The sequence below is a fragment of the Falco naumanni genome, chromosome 9 (assembly GCF_017639655.2).
Source record: "Falco naumanni isolate bFalNau1 chromosome 9, bFalNau1.pat, whole genome shotgun sequence".
Classification (NCBI taxonomy): Eukaryota; Metazoa; Chordata; class Aves; order Falconiformes; family Falconidae; genus Falco; species Falco naumanni.
Window position 1 is genome coordinate 15,771,051 of NC_054062.1, and position 20,252 is coordinate 15,791,302.

General features: G+C 48.2%; 2 protein-coding genes across 5 annotated transcripts in view; one reads left to right on the forward strand and one right to left on the reverse strand.

Annotated features, from left to right (window-relative positions):
* The window catches only part of GRK5 (G protein-coupled receptor kinase 5), a 169,555-nt gene extending 163,967 nt beyond the window's left edge, over window positions 1-5,588 (reverse strand). For 2 of the 4 annotated variants that reach the window (XM_040607368.1, XM_040607366.1), the window contains exon 1: window positions 5,283-5,588. In XM_040607368.1, coding sequence (XP_040463302.1) covers window positions 5,283-5,334 — 52 coding nt within the window. In that variant the 5' untranslated portion in view covers window positions 5,335-5,588. The remainder of the gene's footprint in view (window positions 1-5,282) is intronic. The other 2 variants (XM_040607369.1, XM_040607370.1) reach the window with 1 other exon arrangement.
* Window positions 5,589-13,106: 7,518 nt separating this feature from the next.
* PRDX3 (peroxiredoxin 3) lies at window positions 13,107-19,111 on the forward strand. The gene is made up of 7 exons (XM_040606809.1): window positions 13,107-13,376; window positions 13,451-13,517; window positions 13,694-13,835; window positions 14,607-14,742; window positions 16,516-16,619; window positions 17,633-17,798; window positions 18,305-19,111. The coding sequence occupies exons 1-7, from the start codon at window positions 13,122-13,124 to the stop codon at window positions 18,356-18,358; spliced, it is 924 nt and encodes a 307-aa protein (XP_040462743.1). The 5' UTR covers window positions 13,107-13,121; the 3' UTR covers window positions 18,359-19,111.
* Window positions 19,112-20,252: the final 1,141 nt, after the last annotated feature.

The window sequence follows — 20,252 nt, forward strand, 5'->3', positions numbered from 1 at the left end:
AGGTAGCAATCAGGCCATAGCATCCCAGTTCCACAGCAACAACACGCACAGGGGGCACAGTCCTCTCTTCAGTAGCAAAGCCCGAGTGGAAGAGCTCTTGGTTTCCCCAGCACTGCCACATCGCAAGACCTACTGCCCATGACTGCAACCTGGCATAGTCAGCCACCTGCAGGACCCCAGAATAACAGAGTGCCCACCAAGGGCACAGCTGCAGTGGCTCTAACTTGCTCTGCATCAGCCCTGCTATAAAAAAAAAAAAAAACCAACAAAACAAAACCACCACAGAAACAGATTTCAAGCCAGTTCTACAGACACACACATGCTCACTCTAAGCCAGGTACGGCAACAGAGATAAGTCCCTTCTGTAAAAGGAGAACTTGAAGTCATACAGACTTATACGTTCCTTTCAAAGGCTTGAAGAATCCTGGTTTCTGAATTTCCTTAACTAAAATATAATTAAATATTCTGGACTCTTCTGGATATTTTTTTTTCCCTGAAAGAAATGGTTAAGCTTGAAAAGGAATCTCATTTTTCAAAAACTACTGCTTAAAAGCACCCTGTTGCATCTGAAGTAACGGCCGATTCCATTCTTGAAAATTTTGTTAAGCTATTGCGGTGGTGAGAGCTTCTCTTGAACTCCAAAAAGAAAGCTAAACTGAGTCACTGCAGGCAAGCTTCCTCTGCTTACAGAGACAACATTTTCCTTACAAAGTACTTTTTTTTTTTTTTTTTATTCAAGAGATAGAGGACAGGACCTTAGTTTCTGCATTCAATGCACTGGTTAATGAAGTTGCTACAGTTAAGTTGCAATAATCATGTTCGCCATGGGGTTTTGGCTGTCACTATAGTCACCTTCTTTCCTTCAAAATATGCTTTTCATTGTTCTACTGCCCTTTTTCCAATTGCTCTGCAGCCAAGTTCTTGGAAAGCAATCACACTTCTTGTTTAGGATTTATTACTAGTCTTTTGCCAATAAGGACATGCACAAATCTCTCCTGTGATCATCCTGCAAAAGCAAGCTAAAAATACAGTAATTTATGAATAGGCACATTTTGCATGTTATACAGCATCAGTGTGCACTCCTCAAAAATTTGTGAGTTATATAAAAGAATGTTGCCCCTTTTGGCCAGGCTGATCAAAGGCTCTGCTTGGGTGCCATAAATAAGATTATTTTAGAGTTCCAGTGCACCTAAAAAGAGAAGGGGGGGGGGGGGGGGGGGGGGGGGGATAAAAAAAAGAATGCATCTGTACTGTGTTTTAGTGGTTGAAGGCATTTTTTTTTCTCCTTTTACCAGGTTTGCAAGAGTAAACTTTGCACTTTAAAAACCCCAGGTCTGAGAAAAACAATAGTTTGTTGTCCAAATCGGCTGTTTTAAAATTAATAATTGCAATGACTAATTTAGTCATCACTAAAACTTTACAGTGGTGGGAACTGTCTGTCTGTTTGTACTAATTTTAAAAGGATTTTGCAATTTCAGAGTCAAGTTGTAGTTGGGTTTTGAAGCTCATGCACATACAAGCAGCGTGTAACATGAGGGAAGACTGATCTTATGGCTAGGAAGGAATGGATCATGAGGAAGAGTATCTAGGTAATCACTACACCTTGGTCATGTTTATCTGACCATATTGTTTGGTTTTCACACCAACACCACAGTTTAATCATCAACTTCTCTGAAAGACTGGTCTTTTATCAGCTGATTGCTTTTGACAGGAAGGGATAGATTCACAACTCTGTGGATGCGCTTTAAAGTTTCTCTGGGTTAGGGTTGTTAAAATTCCTCTGAAATGCTGGGAGACCCAGTCCTCAGTCTCTCCTGGACCCCTCCATCATCTCCTTGGTTCTTCTTACGTCCTCTTTCAAACAACCTTAAACTGGGAAGATTAGCGGGGATCCGTTTGCCAACCGGGATTTGCTGCTAGCAGCGCCATGTATCTCCACCGCTAATGGCTGGATGGTTCTGTGGCTCAGATGCGACTGCTGAGGCTCAGAAACAAGGCGGCTAATGAAAAGATCCAGATAAATGTTTCAGTACCTCATAATCTGGGGTTCTTATTCAACCCCAAATGACTGCAATTGTTATTATTTTGCTTTTCTTTTTATGACTCTCATCTTTCTTGTCTTCCCTTCCGTGCTTGTTCTTTTCCCCAGGCAATACGAGATAGCCCCAAATACCTATTTGGCTCCTATAATTAAACCAGATGAATTTTCTCTTCACTCCTAAAAGGGACTAGTGATTTGTGAAATGGGATTTTGCATCCAAGAAATGAGAAATAATAATTGAGGGAAAAGCATACATTTATTCTTAATAAATCATAACTGAACTTTCAAATGCAAGAAATCTCCATTTTTTACATGTTCAGACTGGCAGACTTCTGAGTATAACAAGTAATTTATGCGTAATTTTGCATCAAAAAAGTTCATATTCTGCAAAAAGATGATCTGAAATTTATTTTCTGTTCAATGTGAACTGCATTTACTCTTTTTGTTGCACTAATAAGATTGCTCACGTATCACATGGCATCAGTTAATTCTGGGTGTGCTTCTCATTGTAATCATCAGGACGCGAGTGCAAGTATTCCTTTAACAGTTATAAAACTTGCCTCCTGGAATTTCAGCTAAAAAGTTCACTTTGCATCGGCAGTTGCTTTAGTACAACTTAGTCACAAAGGAAACACAAGGGACCACAGAAAAAACGCTACCAAGGCCAAAGCAAATGAGTTGCAAAATTTAAACCAATATTTGCTAGAAAACGTTTGTGGTGGTCACTCAGCCCTGCTTCTGAGTCCCTTACAAAAGTCCTCACCGCTGGACTGAACATCGTGGGTCTACCCAACCCCTCCTTTGAAACAAATCTGAAATGTCTCTTTTGCTACCGATACCAGGTTTGTGTTCCCCTCGCAGCTTTTACTAACATTTGCAGAGTGGATCCCATAATTTTCCTTCTTCTGACATTAAGCACCACATTGCAGGCACCAGCCACCATGTAATTGAGCTATTACAGCTTTTACTTTTGACTTAACAAGTGGAAACACACATGCATTTACTTGGCTTTGGCTACATGTTCACCCAGCTAAATCTACTGATGGAGTCTGCAAGACCTAGAACAAACTCATTTTTAGACACCATAATCCTCAATATATTAATTTGCTTTTACTCTTGGTCCTCCATATGCTGTCTGTCTTCTTCCTCTGCAATGACATCCACCTACATTGCTCCCTGCAAATTTTAAAAACACTTTTCTCCCTGCAGCTTGCAATGATAACTAGAATGTAGGAAGATATGCAATGTGGGCATGACACTTGTGGCTCTTACGTCAAGTACGTAACGTGCCCTTTGTTCTTCATTTGAAAAAATTACACACACCCTCCAAAAAAGCTTTAACAATAAATAAGCACCAGCCTCCCCCAAAAAATGTTGTTGGAGCTTCATACATGGTTAAGAGAAAAGTTGAAATACAGTTTGGAATAAATCTTGATAAAGCTCTGCCACTCAGCTTATAGCTAACAGCTTCTTTAATAAGACTTTAACACAATAAAACAACATTACTGTTACTGTCTTGCTGAGGATGGTAGAAAAAGACCATAAAACTGAGTGGCACATTTAAAATTACTTGCAAAATATTGGCTCTCTGAAAACAACACACAATAACTGTAATTAGTACCAGTCCTTTAAAGCATTTCTGAAGTCTACTGAAATCTAAACCAGTATTGTATTGCTGGTAGCAACAACTGCATCCTAAATATTAAGAATGACAGCAGAAAATAAAAATCCGCCATCAGAAGTCAGAAAGTTATAATTCACCGATCTGCTGAATGGAATAACACCTTTGCCCTTATTATTTATAGAGCTTTTTTGGGGAGGCTCTCAGGACTTTACTCTTCAGCTAAGCCCCACAAGTTCAACAGCCCATGAGTTATATAAACATCATTTTACAATTTGAACTGTTTTCCAGCAAAAGGATCGCTCCAGGGAGGGCTAATTGAATGATCGCTTTCACAAAACTAACATCCCTTTGCTCGTACTTGCAGAGCTCCCCAGCGCCCAGCCCCGCGGTCCCCAGCCCCGCGGTCCCCAGCCCCGCGGTCCCCAGCCCCGCGGTCCCCAGCCCCGCGGTCCCCAGCCCCGCGGTCCCCAGCCCCGCGGTCCCCAGCCCCGCGAGCAGGATGCGACCACTGGAAAACCGGCTGCAGGTTGCACCGCACCCCGGGGCGCCCAGCCTAGGCGGTGCTCTCGGGGAACCGAGCCTGGACAAAAGCCCTGGGAAAACGTCGCCTTTGAAACTAAGCGCGTAAATAAGTACCGACGTAAACCCGGGCTGCCACCGGCAGACAGCGATCGCGTCTTGGCAGCGATGCTGCAGCCCCGAGACGTGTTGCTTGTGCGTGGCGCTCATCCTCCGGCCGGGAAGGATGCGCCCCAGCCCCCGGGGCCAACCACAGCCCCTGGCCCCCAGCCCCGCCGTGCGTCCCGGGGGACCTCCCGCGCGGACAGAGGGACCCGCGTCCCCTCCCGCCGCGGTGGAAGGTTGGGGTGAGGGGGCGCCCCGCCAGCCCCCTATGCTGGCGGTTATCGGGATTCGGCTTTGCGGGGTCTGGGGGGAGGGAGGGATGTTCCCGAGAGCCGCGGCCGGTATCCCAGCGCGGTCCCAAGGCGCACCGAGCCCGGCGGCTCCGGCCCCAGCATCTCCCCGAGCATCCAGCTGCCCGGCGAGCCCCCGGGGCACCCGCCAGCGGGGGGCTGAGCCCCCGGCCCCTCTGGCCGGCTCCGGCTGGGGCCGAACCCCCTCCCCACAACGGGCATGTTTGCAGCAACATGATATCACCTAATAACGCCGAATAAGGCAATGACGGTACGTTGGAGCGATCCGACCTCGCCGGTCTCGCCACACGGCGCGGAAAGCTATTTGCAGATTTGCTAAGCCCTTTTGAATGAATGCATCTGCAGCTGACCTTTAACAATAGACGCTGAAATAGCACAATCTGTGGGACCAGATTTGGGGGGGAAAGGGGGGGGGGGAGGAAGAGATGGGTGAATATTGTAATCTCTGCAATCTCATTCACTTCCTTTCCCAAACACCCGCACACCGGGGGGGAAAAGCGATATTTTTCCTGTCCACCGGGGCTCTGTCTCAAACAAGCCGTTCCCAGCGGCGGCGCGGCCACATGGCACCCCGAAAGCCGGTGGCGGCGGGACCGGCGCGCACCCCGCGGGCATCGCTCCGCGGAGGGGCGACTGCGACAAGGATGCTCCGGCCCCCCCTCCCCTCCCGGCGCTCTCTCACCTTCCCTGGCTTTCAGCAAGACGGTGTTGGCAACGATGTTTTCCAGCTCCATTGACGAGCTCGGGCAGCGTAGGCAGGCAGCGGCACTGCAGCAGGACGTCACTCCCGAGGTGCGGAGTCTCCGGGCGACCACCCGCCTCCTGCCCCTAGCGCGTTATCCCGCCGTGCATGGCCCCCGCCTCCCTGCCCTGCCCTCGCCCCCGCGCTGCCGGGCGCAGCCGGCGCTCCCCGCGCTATCTGCTCCCGCGGCGCCTCGCCCCGCTACTCCATCCTCCGCCCCGCGGGCTCCCCACCGGTTTGAGAGCTCGGGCGCTCCTGCCTCCCTCCCCCGGGGGTGTGGCACCGCGGAGCGGCCCCGCAGCCCCGCGCAGGCGCCATCCCCGCCGCCGGCTCCGCGGGGCCGGGCACGCCGGGACGTGTAGTCCTGGGGCGGCCCCGCCGCACCTGGCGCCGGCCCCGCGCCCGCGCAGCGAGCCCCCGCGGGAGGGGCGCGCAGCCCACCGCGGGGGGGGGGGGGGGGGACGACCACGGGGGGGCGGGGGGGCCTGGAGCGGAGCGGCCCGGGCGGGGGGCTCGGGGCGGCGGGGGGCCGTGGGGCGATGCGCGGGGCGATGCGCGGGGCGATGCGCGGGGCTCCCCGCGGCGCGGCCCCGGCGGCGGCAGCGCGGCACGGCGCAGCCCTGGTACCGGGCGCCACCCCGCGGCGGCGGCCCCGGCACGGGACCCCCAGGGCTCCCCGGCCCCGCCCGAGGCACCCGTGCCCGGAGCCCCCTGGCCCGGGACCCCCGGGGCTCCGTGCTGGTCACCGCCTCACAGGCGCTCGCAGCCGGCGGAGGAGCCCCCCCACCCCCGACATCCAGCAGCCTCCATCCTCTGCCCTGCGCTGCACGCCCTGCTCCGGGGCTGGAGGCACCAGCTTCTCGCCTTGCTGGAGAGCTTCAAAAGTCCCCGAGGGAATCCCATCTTTTCTGCCACACCATTGGGTTTGGTTTGGTTTGGTTTGTGGTTTTTTTATCCTGGGAAGCAGTTGCGTGAGACATCAACCACTTGTGGAAAGTTTGTGAATTTTAAGGACTAGATTACAACGTAAATTCTCTTCTGTCTATATAGGACAGACGCTCCTGTCAGCGTTATTGTGATTTTCCTGGCAATGCGGTAGATCGATTCAGCAGGTCAAGCAAAGAAAGAAAAATAAAAACAACCCATTACTCTCACTAACACTCTTCCCCATCTGTATTTGCATTGATTAAATCCACATAAAGCAAATCAAATTAACATGCATCTTCTTGTAAGTGGAGCACAGACACTACTTTTTCCTCTTTTTTTTTTTTCATTTTACCAATCATATTTCTTTCTACAGCCATGCAGAAATTACTTGCAATAGCAGAACTTGTAGTCTGCCTAGAACACGTTTTTCTGAATATAGGAAATAAATGAGAAATCCATTTAAGGAATAATACCTTGGGCATTAGGATGAAATGGCTATAATATGTGCCTTTTGTACCCAGTTAAGCACCAAAAATTAGAACTTTGGAAGTTACTGTGTGTAGCAGGTGGCACTACTGTGTACAGTCTTCCTTGTCCTCTCTCCTATCACTTTGGAAAATGTTCACCCTCCGGAAGCCGTGCCATGTTGTGGTTACTTTCTTTGTAATGCCAAGTTCTATACGCAGCTGTAAAGTACCGGAAGATTTTTCTCTGATTAAATAATTCTTAAGGGAAAAATTGCTTCCTGGAAACCAGAGCCTTAGCATGGAGATGAGGTTCCTAAGGAGTGTCTGCCCTGCTTGTTGTTTGACCACTTCTGCACAACAACTGATGCTTGCTTGTAAACAGAGCAAATTATACTCAGGTTATAAATGCGTTTCACATCCCTGCCCAGCCTTCTGCTGATGGTCATCACAAGGACAACACCAGCATCACAACATGGCTGATATTGGAAGACACAGTTACACCTTCTATTACATACAATGTTTTTAATGCTACAAGCAACTCCTCTCTCCAAAGGAAAAGTGAACACACATGCCTTAGTCCCCATTTTGTAAAGCAGCACGCACAGCAGCAGCAAGCTTGTGACAGCAGTGGGCTCCCAGTGCGCTTGCCACATCTCGGCATGAGGCTGTTCAGTGGGGAGGCATTTGCCTTAGTGGGAGACTCCACAGGGAGCACTGACTGTGTTTGGTGTGTAACTTTCATACAGGTGCCCGAATGAAGAGGGCTGATCTTGAAGCTCTTAAGTTTAAGTCGCACTTGGAAATCAGCACGTGCACTCAACGACTCTGCTGCTCCTCTTCTATGTGTACCCCTATATACACAGTCATCTGCAATACCACCCTGTGGGACAGAAGCATGACTCTGACATGCTGGTGTCCTGTATACTTGTGAACATTTATTTAAATTCTTTAAAAGGTACATAGATTTATCAGAAGAGTTACAACAGAACTATACAGTGTTCACAAATGCCATGAGGCTACCTGGTGTTCACGAACGGTGCAGCTCCGAAGCACTTCATGTTCCTGGCAAGCAAAGGCGCAGTTACTGTCCCTTCAGAAACACGGGCAGAAACTGAACAGAGTGTTGTGCTGCTGCCAGAGTGGTTATTTCAACTAAGCTGGATGACTTTCCATTAAAGTGGACTAGGAGCAGTCACGTAACTTAAACATGGCTGAGTGCAGGGAGTGGAAAGCTGAGCTCTGCTACCGGACTGCTGAGATTGCGCAATAACACGTTTGCCTTAGTTACACATCTACATGGAGAGCAGCAATTCTGACTTCACTTTTATTGGTAAGAACAATGGAGCGGGTTTCCTTAAGGATTCTTACAGCATTTAACAAAATAAAACTCGTTTCCGATAAATCTGAGTCAATGTGGTGCACTTGGACGTGGAACGAGGTGTGTTCACTAGCACAACGCCCTACTTTGAAGACAATCAGTCCTCACTGCATCTCTCTTTTCTACTACATTTTTTTCAAGCCTGAATATACCACTGATAACAACAGTCTGCTTCAGCACAGACCTCAGATGGATGGCTTCTTTCATGGATGTGACTCCCCATGGGCTGCCAGGACAAGTGCCACTGCACAGACCTACTTGCCTCAAAGTCCATCAGCTGGTCTTTGCAAAACCCACTGCAGCATTTGGAGTCTTACCTCAGGAATTAGCTGCTGGTATCTTCATTTTTGTGTCGCCTGGAACACCTGGTTCACAAAACCAAGACAATATTAGGAAGAGGTAGATTTATTTATATCAATTTTCTCTTGTGACAACACAGTCCTTTAATTTCAAGGTATGACCACATCTGATTTAATGGAGCAGTCAGGTGCTCTGTGAGCAAGGAAGAAACAGGAGACCTGTGAGTCTGTTCCACAGCTTATCTTATTCTATTCACTGTTGTAAACTCTGGTGCTGAAATATTCGAGCATGGACTCGAAGACAGGATGGCAGGAAGGAATACAGGTCTTTTTTGCTGGCCTAAAGATCCTGATTCAGTGCTTGCTGGGAGAAAGGAGAAAATTTAGTCTAAATTATAAGCAGAAGCAGCCAATTGTGGAAGGGGTGGAAAAAACAAAAAAAAGGAGAGGCTACCAAAAAACAGGCTCTGAAAAACATGCTTAATGTGTTTGGTTGTTCTGCTTTTAAATGAAACATCTTCATCCAAAATCATTCAGGAAAGGCTCAGAAAGAAACCTTTTTGCGTGCTGAACATCAGGATAAAGCAGGGCTGGCAGCCATCTTTCCTGTATGGGAAAAGAGAGGTTTGTAAATGAAACGCCAACACTGTGCGAGACCCAAATGCATCAGTTTAATAAGAATAGGAAAGCAGCAAGGCAGAGTGTGATATTCTGAGCCACTGTAAGGGATGAGTCATCGCCAGGGTGGGCTCATGCAGCTCCCAGCCAGAAACACAGCAACAACACACCCAGTTTTATCCTGCCACCAGAGAAAAACCACCTGGCCTCAGTACAGCTTGCTTGAAATGTCAGGATAAGACCCCCAGTGAACCAGATATCCAAAAGGCTCTTGCCTGTGCTTATCAATGGGAACCATACCCTAACAGCACCTATCTCCTAAATCCATGTTATAATACACAATTAATACAGTAAAGCCTGCTAACGATTAGCTCTAAGCTGGGTTGGGTTCGGAATTGCTTCTGAAACTTAGTCCTACAAACCGGCAAATTCTTTCGCCTCCTGCTCGGAATCAGCAGGTGGGAGCACACAGGCCTGTGTGAACGCGTTTGCAGGCAGCTGTAACCTCTTACAGAGCCCCTTTGTGTAAGGACAGAGGCTGCCATCTACCAACAGCCATGGGGTGATGCATCTTGTTGTCTAAACCAAACTTTTTGCTTTGGCTTAGATAAAAAAGTTTATGCCTCTGTTGTTTCTTTCCATTTCCAAGCTTTTTTTTTTCCCTCTCTCCCCAGTTAATCTATTTCCTCAAGGTAGAGGACAAATGATTGTTACAGCATTTGAGCACATGGAATAAAATAACCTTCTAGAAGATGAGCAGATTTTATTTTTTACACAGGCAGATGTATGCATCTCATACTCTGCACACAATCTGCCATTCAATGACCCATGCCAGCAGACCTGATTTGGGATTTGATTACCCCTTTCATCAAGTTCAGGGAGAAGCAGCTACTTTTTCTCTCATTTTCTGTTGTGTTAATGATGTTCTGTGAAAGAGCTCTTTAACTCTCACAAAACAATAATGGTAGCACCACACAAGCATTATCTAGCACTTTTTATCAACAGATCTCAAATTTTCTCACCAGAAAGACATATTTAATTATTCCCAGGTAGGAAAAGAGAGGCACAGACTCAGAGCAGACAGGTAAGTATTCTAACCAAAAATAAAATTTCCATCTCCCATTATCTGTTCGAGTGCCTTATCCACTGCTCTGCACCTTGTAAAGATACAAACCTCTCCACAGCCTGCTGAAATCCCTGGAGAGTCTTTCACCCACTTCAGATGTCTCAATTTGAATCAGGCTCAAAGATTCTAATCCTTCACATGCAAACATGTCCGTGCACTGCTGAGCTCGCGCTGCACCAGTGTGAACAAGCACTGCCTCACTGCGGGATGAGTGAGGCTGGGACCTGTCCAGCCAGGCAAAAGCCTGTGACAGACAGCAAAGCAGACAACCACGCTATCTGGAAAAGGATGCACATATGGTATCACCCAGCAGATTTATTTTGAACTTTGAATGGCAAGAAGAACCGTGTTTAGCAGCTACTGTATCCTGAGCCAGAGCCAGAGCTGAGGAAAAAGGAACAACTCTTTTGCCAGGTGCACTTTGGCAGTGACAAGGTCCATCTTCAAACTGTAGGGATGCCCAGTAAAAAGCAAAATGGAAAATAAACCCCCTGTTAAATGGCAGTAGTTCAAGCTCTTGCCCAGTGGTCTGAGAAGCTGAATTACGCTGCCTTCATAACAAAGCATGAGCAATATTTCCCCACCTGCAAGCCAAGTGTTTAAACAAAGAGTTTTACACAAATAAAACTTTCCGGGGAGGGGGGAAGGACATAGTTTGAGAATACATCCACTTAGAAGTCATGGGTGAGACAACCATCCTCAGGAAATCCTAGCAATAGCCCTTTTCTGGCTGCCACAATAGGGCTTCCACAGCTGAGGGAAAGGAGCCGCTGTGGCCCAGCAGTCCCTGGGTGCACAATTTGGTGCCCAGCCATGGGGGACTCAGCTGGGTGAGCACATCTCTCCGTTCCATTCCACAGGGCTGTCCAGGGAATCAGCCGAGGTAATGGCTGATGGCTCTCTGCTACTCTTCACCGACAGTTACTGCTCTGCTGGTGTCCCAGGCTCAGCTCCGCTGCTCACCGCTCCGCTGGCAGCCCTCAGCTGTGGCACAAAGACCTCCCAAACCTCTGCTGCGGGCACGTCTTGACCACCACTCCTTCCCTCTCCATCGCCAGGGCTGCAGGCTACAGTATAGCACACCCACACTTTGAAACACATTAGAAACACATGTTTTCTAACGCACAAATAGTTTACACACTTCCACTTTTAGGTTTTCAGGGGTTTTTAAGCAAGAATGCCCCAAACTTTTAGGTGAAAGACATGCAAATAAGCTGAGTAGCTCAGCTAGCTGGCCCTCCTTGCTCTGCTAGTGACCTTCCCAGCAGAGTCCTCATCCAGCTGGCACTTTCAAGCAGCCCTGGTTCATCAGCAAGAGTCAAAACTGAACTCTCTCCCACACCTTCAGGTTTCCCTTAATGAAGCACTAATGAGAAGCAAAGGGTAAGCAAGTGTCCTTAACTCAGGACCTGCTAGTTCACTGACCCAGCATTGTGCTTGCACACACATACACACACAGATGCTGAATGCACACTTAGAGCTTCTTAGGGGGTGTTTTGCCTGAAGGGAACAACTTCAAAATCAAAAGCAATAGTGATTCTATTTAAATTCAAGGAAATCAGTGGATGCAGGGAGAAGTGAGACTACTATGTGGGTAAACGCCATGCTGTAGTATCTGTATACTTTAGTGTTCACATTTTCTTCACTCTCTTCTCACCATGGCTATAGGAAGAATTCATCGCTTGCACCCTTGTGCAGAACAACTCCATCTTCATCACAAGCCCAGCCAGCCATGCAGTACCCCTGTGCACGTATGAGTAAGTAACATTATTGTGGATGCTCTACTTGGAACTGCAGGTTTTGAGATTATTGGAGCCACGTTTCCAGCTGTCATTGGCTACATCAGGATTAATAAATACAGGAGTGCTACAGAAAGGTATCAGTGACTGAAACTAGTGGTGATGTTAAATGCTCAGAAAGGTCTTGGTGTGCTTTTGGACAACACTGACTAACACTGCCCCAAACAGTGCCTGGGCATAGTGGGGAGTTAATACTGGCTAGTGAGTGACCCTAACAGGCTGATTGCACACAACCGCCCTCCTTTGAAGGCTCACAGTTTAGTATAACAGAGGTGACCAGACCATGCCAGCTGGATCACCACCAGGAGCAAGTTTGCTGATTTGTTCAGAAGTACAGATTCAGCATCCATTGAGCTCATCCCAGGGGCCTGGGAGGTAGCTGACATTGCGCTGGCTGCCTTTGGCCCCAGATGCTGACGGCTGAGCTTACCCTGCCGCGAAGCCAGCCAGGCTTCTCTCTAGGCACAAGGTGGGATCTCCCCTTCGTAAAAGCCCGTGGCTATTTATAAACACTAATGTTAAAACAGAAATTACCGAAACCCAGAAGCGAACCCGGGTTCAACTCGATTTGACTGTTTAGACGAAGAAACGCACAAAAAGATGCTAAGAAAAGCAGACTTTTAGAAAGCGTTTTTCAGCACTGCGGGTCGCGCACGCCGCCGAGGCGCCAGCCCAGCGCCGGGGGCTGAGCCGAACCGGCTGAGGAAAACCCCGTGCTGCTCCACGGACTGTTAAAGCAGCTCCTTGGGCTTGAGCTGGGGGGCCCTGGGCTGCGACAGCTGGCTCTCCGAGACGCCCAGCTTCAGGGAGAGGCTGACCCGTACCAGGCGTGCTGCCCCAGGCTGCGCACCCCCCCACCAGCCGCAGCCTGCAGCGGGGGCCGTGGCTCGCCGCCCGCCCGCGGAGCTGCCGCACAGCCCGGCTGCTCTGCCTGGGGCCGGGCCGTGCCCAGCGGCGCTCGGTGCCGCCGGCTGAGCGGGGCCGCGCCCGCGGGAGCCGCCCGCACACACCGCCCGCTGCCCGCAACGCTGCCGGCGAGCGGCCGTCGCTGCCTGCGGGGGGGGCGAGGCCACGGCTTCGGCCTGCAAAGCTCAGAGCCGAGAGGCGCTCAGCAGGCACACGGCTATCGCGCCGCAACCTCCTGGTCGTGACTGAACAACGATAAATGAAGCGAGTTCAAGGCAGCCAGAAGGCGTTCGGAAGCTCTATAGGCGGTCGGCTCCCGAGCGCCACCCGCGCCGCCGCCAGCCGCCGAGCTCAGCCCGGAGAACGCGCCGCCCCGCTCCGAGCCGCTCAACGGCGGGAAAGAGGCCGGGCCCGGCCCTCCCGGCGGCGCCCAGGGCGGCCCCGCTCCGCCCCGTCCCCCCCCGCCGCCGCGCTCAACATGGCCGCCGCGCTGGGAAGGCTCCTGCGGGCCGCGGTGAGTGAGCGGCCCTCCCCGGCTGCCCCCGGCCGCAGCCCCCGCGGCTCTGACCCTCCCTGTCCCCCCCGCAGGTGCCCGCCGCCGGGAGGAGGCTGACGGCGCGGCCCCTGCCCTGCGCTCGCCGCCAGTTCAGCCTGGGTGAGTGCGGGGAGGCCGGCGGGGCCGCGGGCATGCCTCGGGGCCTGGGCCGGGGGGCGGGAGCGGCCCCAGCGGCCTGCGGGGGCCGGGCGGCTGCAGCCGGCGGGAGGCGGCGGCCCGGGGCTTGGCGGGGCGGCCCTTGGCGGCACGGCCCGCAGCGTGCTCTCTCCCCGCAGGCGCTCGGCTGCTTGCTCCCGCGGTCACGCAGCACGCCCCGTTTTTTAAGGGAACGGCGGTTGTTAACGGCGAGTTCAAGGAGCTGAGCCTCGATGATTTCAAGGGGAAGTACCTCGTCCTCTTCTTCTACCCCCTGGACTTGTGAGTTTGGGTGTCTCTCCTTTCAGATGGGCCTCCTGCCTTGCTGAAGGTCACCAGCGGCTGCACATCGTTGCTGGCCGAAGCGGCCGGTTTTGCGTTATTTGGGCAGGCCTTGCACGGCAGGGGTGGCCGGCCCTTGAGCGTGAGTGTTAAGACTTGGGGGTAAATGGCCGCTGTGTTTGAAAGCAATGGGTCTGGTGGCTGGAGAGCATCTTCTAGCTGCCGGGACTGCTTCAGGAGGTAGACATGGCCATGCAGGTGTGGTTCCTCATGAGATGCTGGGGCGAGGGCATTGCCTTGCAGTTCAGGGTTGCCTTGGGAGACTCCCTCCTTTTAAGCAGCAGGGCCAGCAGAATTGCAGCTGTAGGCAGCTCTGAGACAAAAGCTGAACAGATGGGGCTGAGCCTGTCCGGGAGACTTGACCCACCAAGTGTGTCCTGGTGTATGTGGGCATGTGAGGGAGGATTTAACCTGCAGTCCTTTCTGCTATAGTTTCCAAAGACTGTCTAGAGAGTATCTAGCAGAGACGGTTTCTCCAGCTCTGCGAAGAATCTGTCTAGAACTGAGAGTTGAAAACTAGTGTGCCAGCTGGGTGGCTATGGCTGTTGCTTTGAGATGGACTGAAACTGATCTTGAGCGGGAAACGTTAAAATTACAAAGCTAAAGAAAACACCCTGCTGCATTAGTGCCTAGAAACAGACATGAGAGTCTTTTCTAAATTCCCTGGAAAGATTGCAGAATCATTAAAGCCTTTTCTCTCTTCCCACCCAGCACCTTTGTCTGCCCCACAGAAATTGTGGCTTTCAGCAACAAAGCAAATGAATTTAATGATGTGAACTGTAAAGTGGTGGCAGTTTCTGTGGATTCTCATTTTTGTCATCTGGCCTGGATAAATACCCCACGAAAGGTATGAATTGAGCAGCTGTTTGGGGCTTTTGCTGCTGGTTTGTTCTCTTTTCACAAGAGCTCCTGAGAAGAAAAGTTGAATAAACAATCGTGCAAACACCAATTTCAATAGACTGCTTAAAGTGATATCTGAAATGATTTAACTTTTACATCTGATGACATAATTCTGATCTCAGTCTTTTGTTTTCTTGCTCTTTTCCTTAATAATTTAGGGTTTTTTTTAATCTTTGTTTTGCTCTCTTATTAGTCTTGTAGGTTACGTCATGTCCTCATATGTTTATCTCAGAAGACAAATATTCAGCATACCTGTCACTGTGCTAAGCTGCTTGTTGCAGCCAGTGGTTTGTGTGCACCATCACAGAAAACGAACAGCAGCTGTTTAGTCACTATTGTTAACCAATACCTAATGGTCATGGCTTCAGCATGGAAGCAGAACCACCAGTTTATTGGAGTACTTGTATTATTAACTCTTGCTTGCTAAACTGGCTCCACTTGGTCAATACAAATGGAGGTCCTCAGCTTTCTTCAGGGAAAGTAAGTGATAAAGATGGCCTTTTACTGGCGAGGACCCTCTTTCAGATGTAATATAAAATTATATGGTTTTGATCACATAAAGCATCTCAGTAGTTTGGTTAGCTGTAGAGAATCGGAGGTGTCACAAGAAAGTGCAGAAGTGCCTGTGCCATCAGTCATTGCCCACGTGGTGGTGTGGGCAGCAGTGTGCAGCAGTGCCGGCAGACTGGCGTGCCTGCAGCCCTGCCCTTGTAACGTACAGGGCAGGGAGGAGTTTGCTAGAGGTAATACAGCTTGGCTGAACCTGTCCGTACTTAACTTTCTGCATGCTTTGTTCAAAGCTCTGGAATGTGATTGTGGACTTTCACCACTTTACGCCAAAGCTGTTCAGCATATGCCAGTCAGGCATACTGCTCTGGGCACGTATAGCAGAATGCCCTGCAAAGGGTGGAAAGAATTCTGTGGTGTTGCAAACAGGAAACTGACACCTGAGAAGCTAAGGCCTTGGTTTCTCCAACACAGTATGAGAGCTCTGTTGCAGGCAAGCATTTGCAGGATCAGGGTCTAAGTGACTGAGATTACACAATGATTCACTGCTGCTGCCAGGAATAGGAAAGCTAACAAATTCCAGGCTTATTTCAAGGACAGAAAGCTTATCTCTCTTGCAGCTCTCAGTATGTTGCAAAACTGAAAGAAATCTTGGTTGACTCTCTAAACAATATTTAAATTGTTTGGGGGGGAGGAGATAAAAAAATAATACGTGCACTAAATAGAGCAGCAGAATTCTTGACACACCTAGTTTGGCTGTTCGAAGATTTGGGTTTTGTCTGCTTGTAGTATGCAGGTTGGTTTTCCTTTCCCTGCCCACCATGTTAATCTTCTTTAGTTTTGCACTTAAATATGCAGTAGACATTTTTGTATTCAAAGCTCCTGAACAGCGTACAAGGGAAATCTTTCTGAAGATTTATGACTGTTGTCATAGGTAGCCTTTTACCACCAAAATAAGCAATTCTAAAATGCTGAGTGCCAAAGAAGGTTTTCATGTTCCAGAGAAACCAAATGTTCCTGACTTTTTAAAAAAGACAAACAAACAAACCCAAAACCAAATAAACAACAGCCCCCACCTGTGGTTCCTTTCATGGAGCAAATGGCACACCTGTTTTGCTGTTAGTGTACCCTCAAGAGCACAGAATTCAGCAGCTTTAAGAAGGATAATCCTAGAAAATGTTTTAACAAAATGGAATCTTACTCTGTTCTCTAGAGTGGCGGTTTGGGCAAAATGAATATTCCGATTCTGTCGGACCTCACAAAACAAATCTCCCGTGATTATGGTGTGCTGCTAGAAGGACCTGGCATAGCACTAAGGTAACACACAATTGCTCAAGACTCTGTTATGACATAACCCAGTCTAAACCAACGTGAGCCATGCTGTCCCCTCCTGCAGGGGAAACTGGAAGGATCAAATGAAGACTGTAAGATGTTTTCTGCAGAACTTCTGCTGCATCCCACCCTAGGAAAAGGGTACATGGCCATTTAAGTTGAGAATGGTTCCAGGCCCCTCTCAGAATGCATGCAGGGGAAAGCCAGCTCTTCTGCTCTGAGTGAGTGGGAGAACTCCATGTCACTAAGGAAAACAAGAGTAGGATAGAAGAGCATTTTACAGTATTTTTTATGTATTTCACAGTTTAGGTCTGTCCCTTTGATGTTGTTGTCCTTTCTTCTTAAGGGAGGAGACTGCCTTAACTTCGGTGTGGGAAATTTCTAAAGTAGTTGTCTTAGAGACCACTACAGTCAATCCTGTATTTATTTAGAATAAAAAAATTGACATTCTCCACCATGGGAATACTTACTAAAAGCAAGTAGTGGTCCCTGAGAAACAATGGATTGGGTAGGAGTCTTTGGAGATTTTTGGTTCCTGATTTCTTTGGATCAGGAAATTCTGACATTTTTTCTGTTGATAAGTTAATCAGTATGGTAAGACTGGGGCTTGGGTTTTCACAAATGTTTATATGCAACAGATTTTAATTTAGTAGTATTACTTATTACGTAAGTAACTCAACAGATTTTCTTATCAAAGACACGGGAAGGATGCCAGCAATCAACTTGGAAATACAGGTGGAATGAGAAATTATACCTTTGTTATACATCTGTCTTAAGAGTCTTTTGCATACTTTGTAATTTCACAATACCATACCAGTTGACTTGGTTTGTGGCTTTTGATCATGCCACTAACAAACAATGTATCAAACGCTGTATTGCTCCTCCTAACTGTGGTACGTGCATCTAAGAATAACTACCTTCCTGAAATAGTACGTCCACTTTCTTCTGTTTGGTCTTGAAATGTGATTTGCGTTTACTAAATTCTTGCTCAATTACAGAGGTCTCTTCATCATCGATCCAAATGGGATCATCAAGCATCTAAGTATCAATGATCTCCCCGTTGGTCGTAGTGTGGAAGAGACCCTCCGCTTGGTGAAAGCATTCCAGTATGTGGAAACACATGGAGAGGTTTGCCCGGCAAACTGGACTCCAGACTCCCCTACAGTAAGTGTTTGCTAAATGTCGCTTTTCTAAATATAGACACTGGCACATTTGTGCATGTCTGAAGGGCTGAGACCTACTTGAACATGAGGTGCTTGACTGAATCTGTGCCTGTTGTCTAAATCTGAGACTTTCATTGGCTGGACCAATCCAGCCTGTCTGTATGTAGAAGTGTGATTTCTGCAAAGAAAGTCACTGATTTTCTTTTAGGAGATACAAATTTGATTTAAAACTCTAAATTTGACTTCCACTCTCCACCGGTTGTCCTCACATTTTTTTAACTTACTTAATGCCCTGCTTGATATTTAGCAGGAAAAATGTGTTATATGCTTAAAACTTGCAAGCAGGATCTTGTATATCACTTAGGCTTTCATCTTTCAACCAAGTGCAGAGACAGAAATGACCTGGTTTTTTTATATATTATGCATGGTTTTTCTTGGATAAAGTGTCAAATCTGTAATTTTATCTTAGTCACAGCATATAGTAACTAAACTTTCTTTTCTTGACAGATAAAACCAACCCCAGAAGCTTCTAAAGAATATTTTGAGAAAGTGCATAAATAAACATGCAAATATGTGGGCAAAACTCTTTAGTTACCATAAACTGAAGACATTAGGAAAGCAGCTGTGATTATTAGAAAAAATCAAATCAAAGTTCTCATTTTCTCATGTTTAAGAAGAAATTAAATGCTGAAATACTTACTGACTGCCTTGTCTTGTTTTACAAAGAAGGGTAAAAATTAAGGCCTTTCCCCCTGCCACCTTTTTCTGTGGTTTGGGTGTTTTTTTTTCCCAATTTGATGTCATGAATTTCTGTGACTACTATTATTTCTGAATACAACAAGTACACAAAATACAGTTATCTTTCCCTGGGTTTTTCCTCTTTCCCTAACTAGTTTTGGACCAGAAAGTTCCCGTTTTCTTTTCCCACATGAAAAATTAAATTCGGTAACAGAAGTTTGAAACAATGGGGACAATGCAGAAAATAAAGAGTTTTGATACATGGTTTGCTTTCAATGAATTTCCCAAAGGAAGAGATGAATGTAACAAGTAAAAAATAAAAAAATTCCCTGGTTTTGTGTGTAAATGCACTGTAACTTGAATGTAAATACATGCCATTTTAATCTAGCATATAGTGAAAGATTCAGTGCAGCTATATATACAGGAGCGTTAAAGAACTTTCCTTGTGAATGGAGCTTAAGGACAAGCCTTCGTCATTGAAAGCATTGCTTATTTGCTTTGATCTGTCTGTTGTACTGCTTGAAAACCATGTAGCATATCTCTAGCTATAATAAAAGATCTTACCATTGACCAGCAGCAAGTATATTGCTTTGCTTTTCTTTTGCTTTTCCCCTCAAAGATTCCCTCTGTTCTGAAGAGGTTGGATAAGTTGCATTGCCTTAGAAACTCTCTTGTGTACTTTTGTTTGCAGCAAGCAGTTAACAGCCGTCACTGCCTTTGTGTGTGCGCTGCAGTGAGCAGGGCACAGACAGTAAGTAGCAGGTGTGCTACTGAAGGGCCAGATAAATCAATACAATACCAAATGGGTTTGTGTTTTTCATCTTCTGCCTTTTTGAGCAGGGAAAAGGACTTAAGATAAACAGAAGCGCAAGGGAGCCACCTTGGCAAAGTGGCTGTTGTGTCCTAAGTTACCTTTGTAACAGGGTATCAACACTGCAATGTAGGTGAAAAGATGAAAAAATGAGCCTGATGTGTGGTGCCCAGTGATACTCCAGGTTTCAGTACTTGCAAATATATTTTATGTTTTAGTTCTGTTTTGTGTAAATCCACTAGTATCCATGCAGTTTTCCCAATAAACCTGCTCTGGACCTATAGTACATGAAGTTAAACCCCTGTGCAGCTCAGTAATGCAAAACAACACACTAGTGGTGTTGGTGGCAGCTGTTTGTGCCTGTGAAACTGCAGGGCACTGACACACTGATCTTTCATCGGCTGTATCTTTCACAGCATCAGTGGCTGGGGTTGGAAGGCACCTCTGGAGCTCATCTAGTCCAACCCCTGCTAAAGCAGGCTCACCTTGAGCAGGTTGCACAGAGTCATGTCCAGGTGGGTTTTGAATGTCTCCAGAGAAGGAGACCCCGCAGCCTCCCTGGGCAGCCTGTGCCAGTGCTCCGTCACCCTGCAGGTAAAGCTGTTCTTCATATTCAACAGGAACTTCTTGTGCTGCAGTCTGTGCCCGTTGCCCCTTGTCCTGTCACTGGGCACCACTGAAAGGGGCCTGGCCCCGTCCTCTTGGCACTCGCCCTTGAGATGTTTGTAGGCATCGACGAGCTCCCCTCAGCCTTCTCTTCTCCAGGCTAAGCAGCCCCAGCCCCTCAGCCTTTCCTCATACGGGGGATGCTCCAGTCCCCTCCCCATCTTGGTACCCTCCGCTGGCCCCTCCCCAGCAGTTCCCCGCCTCTCCCGAACTGGGGAGCCCAGTATGGACCCAGCACTC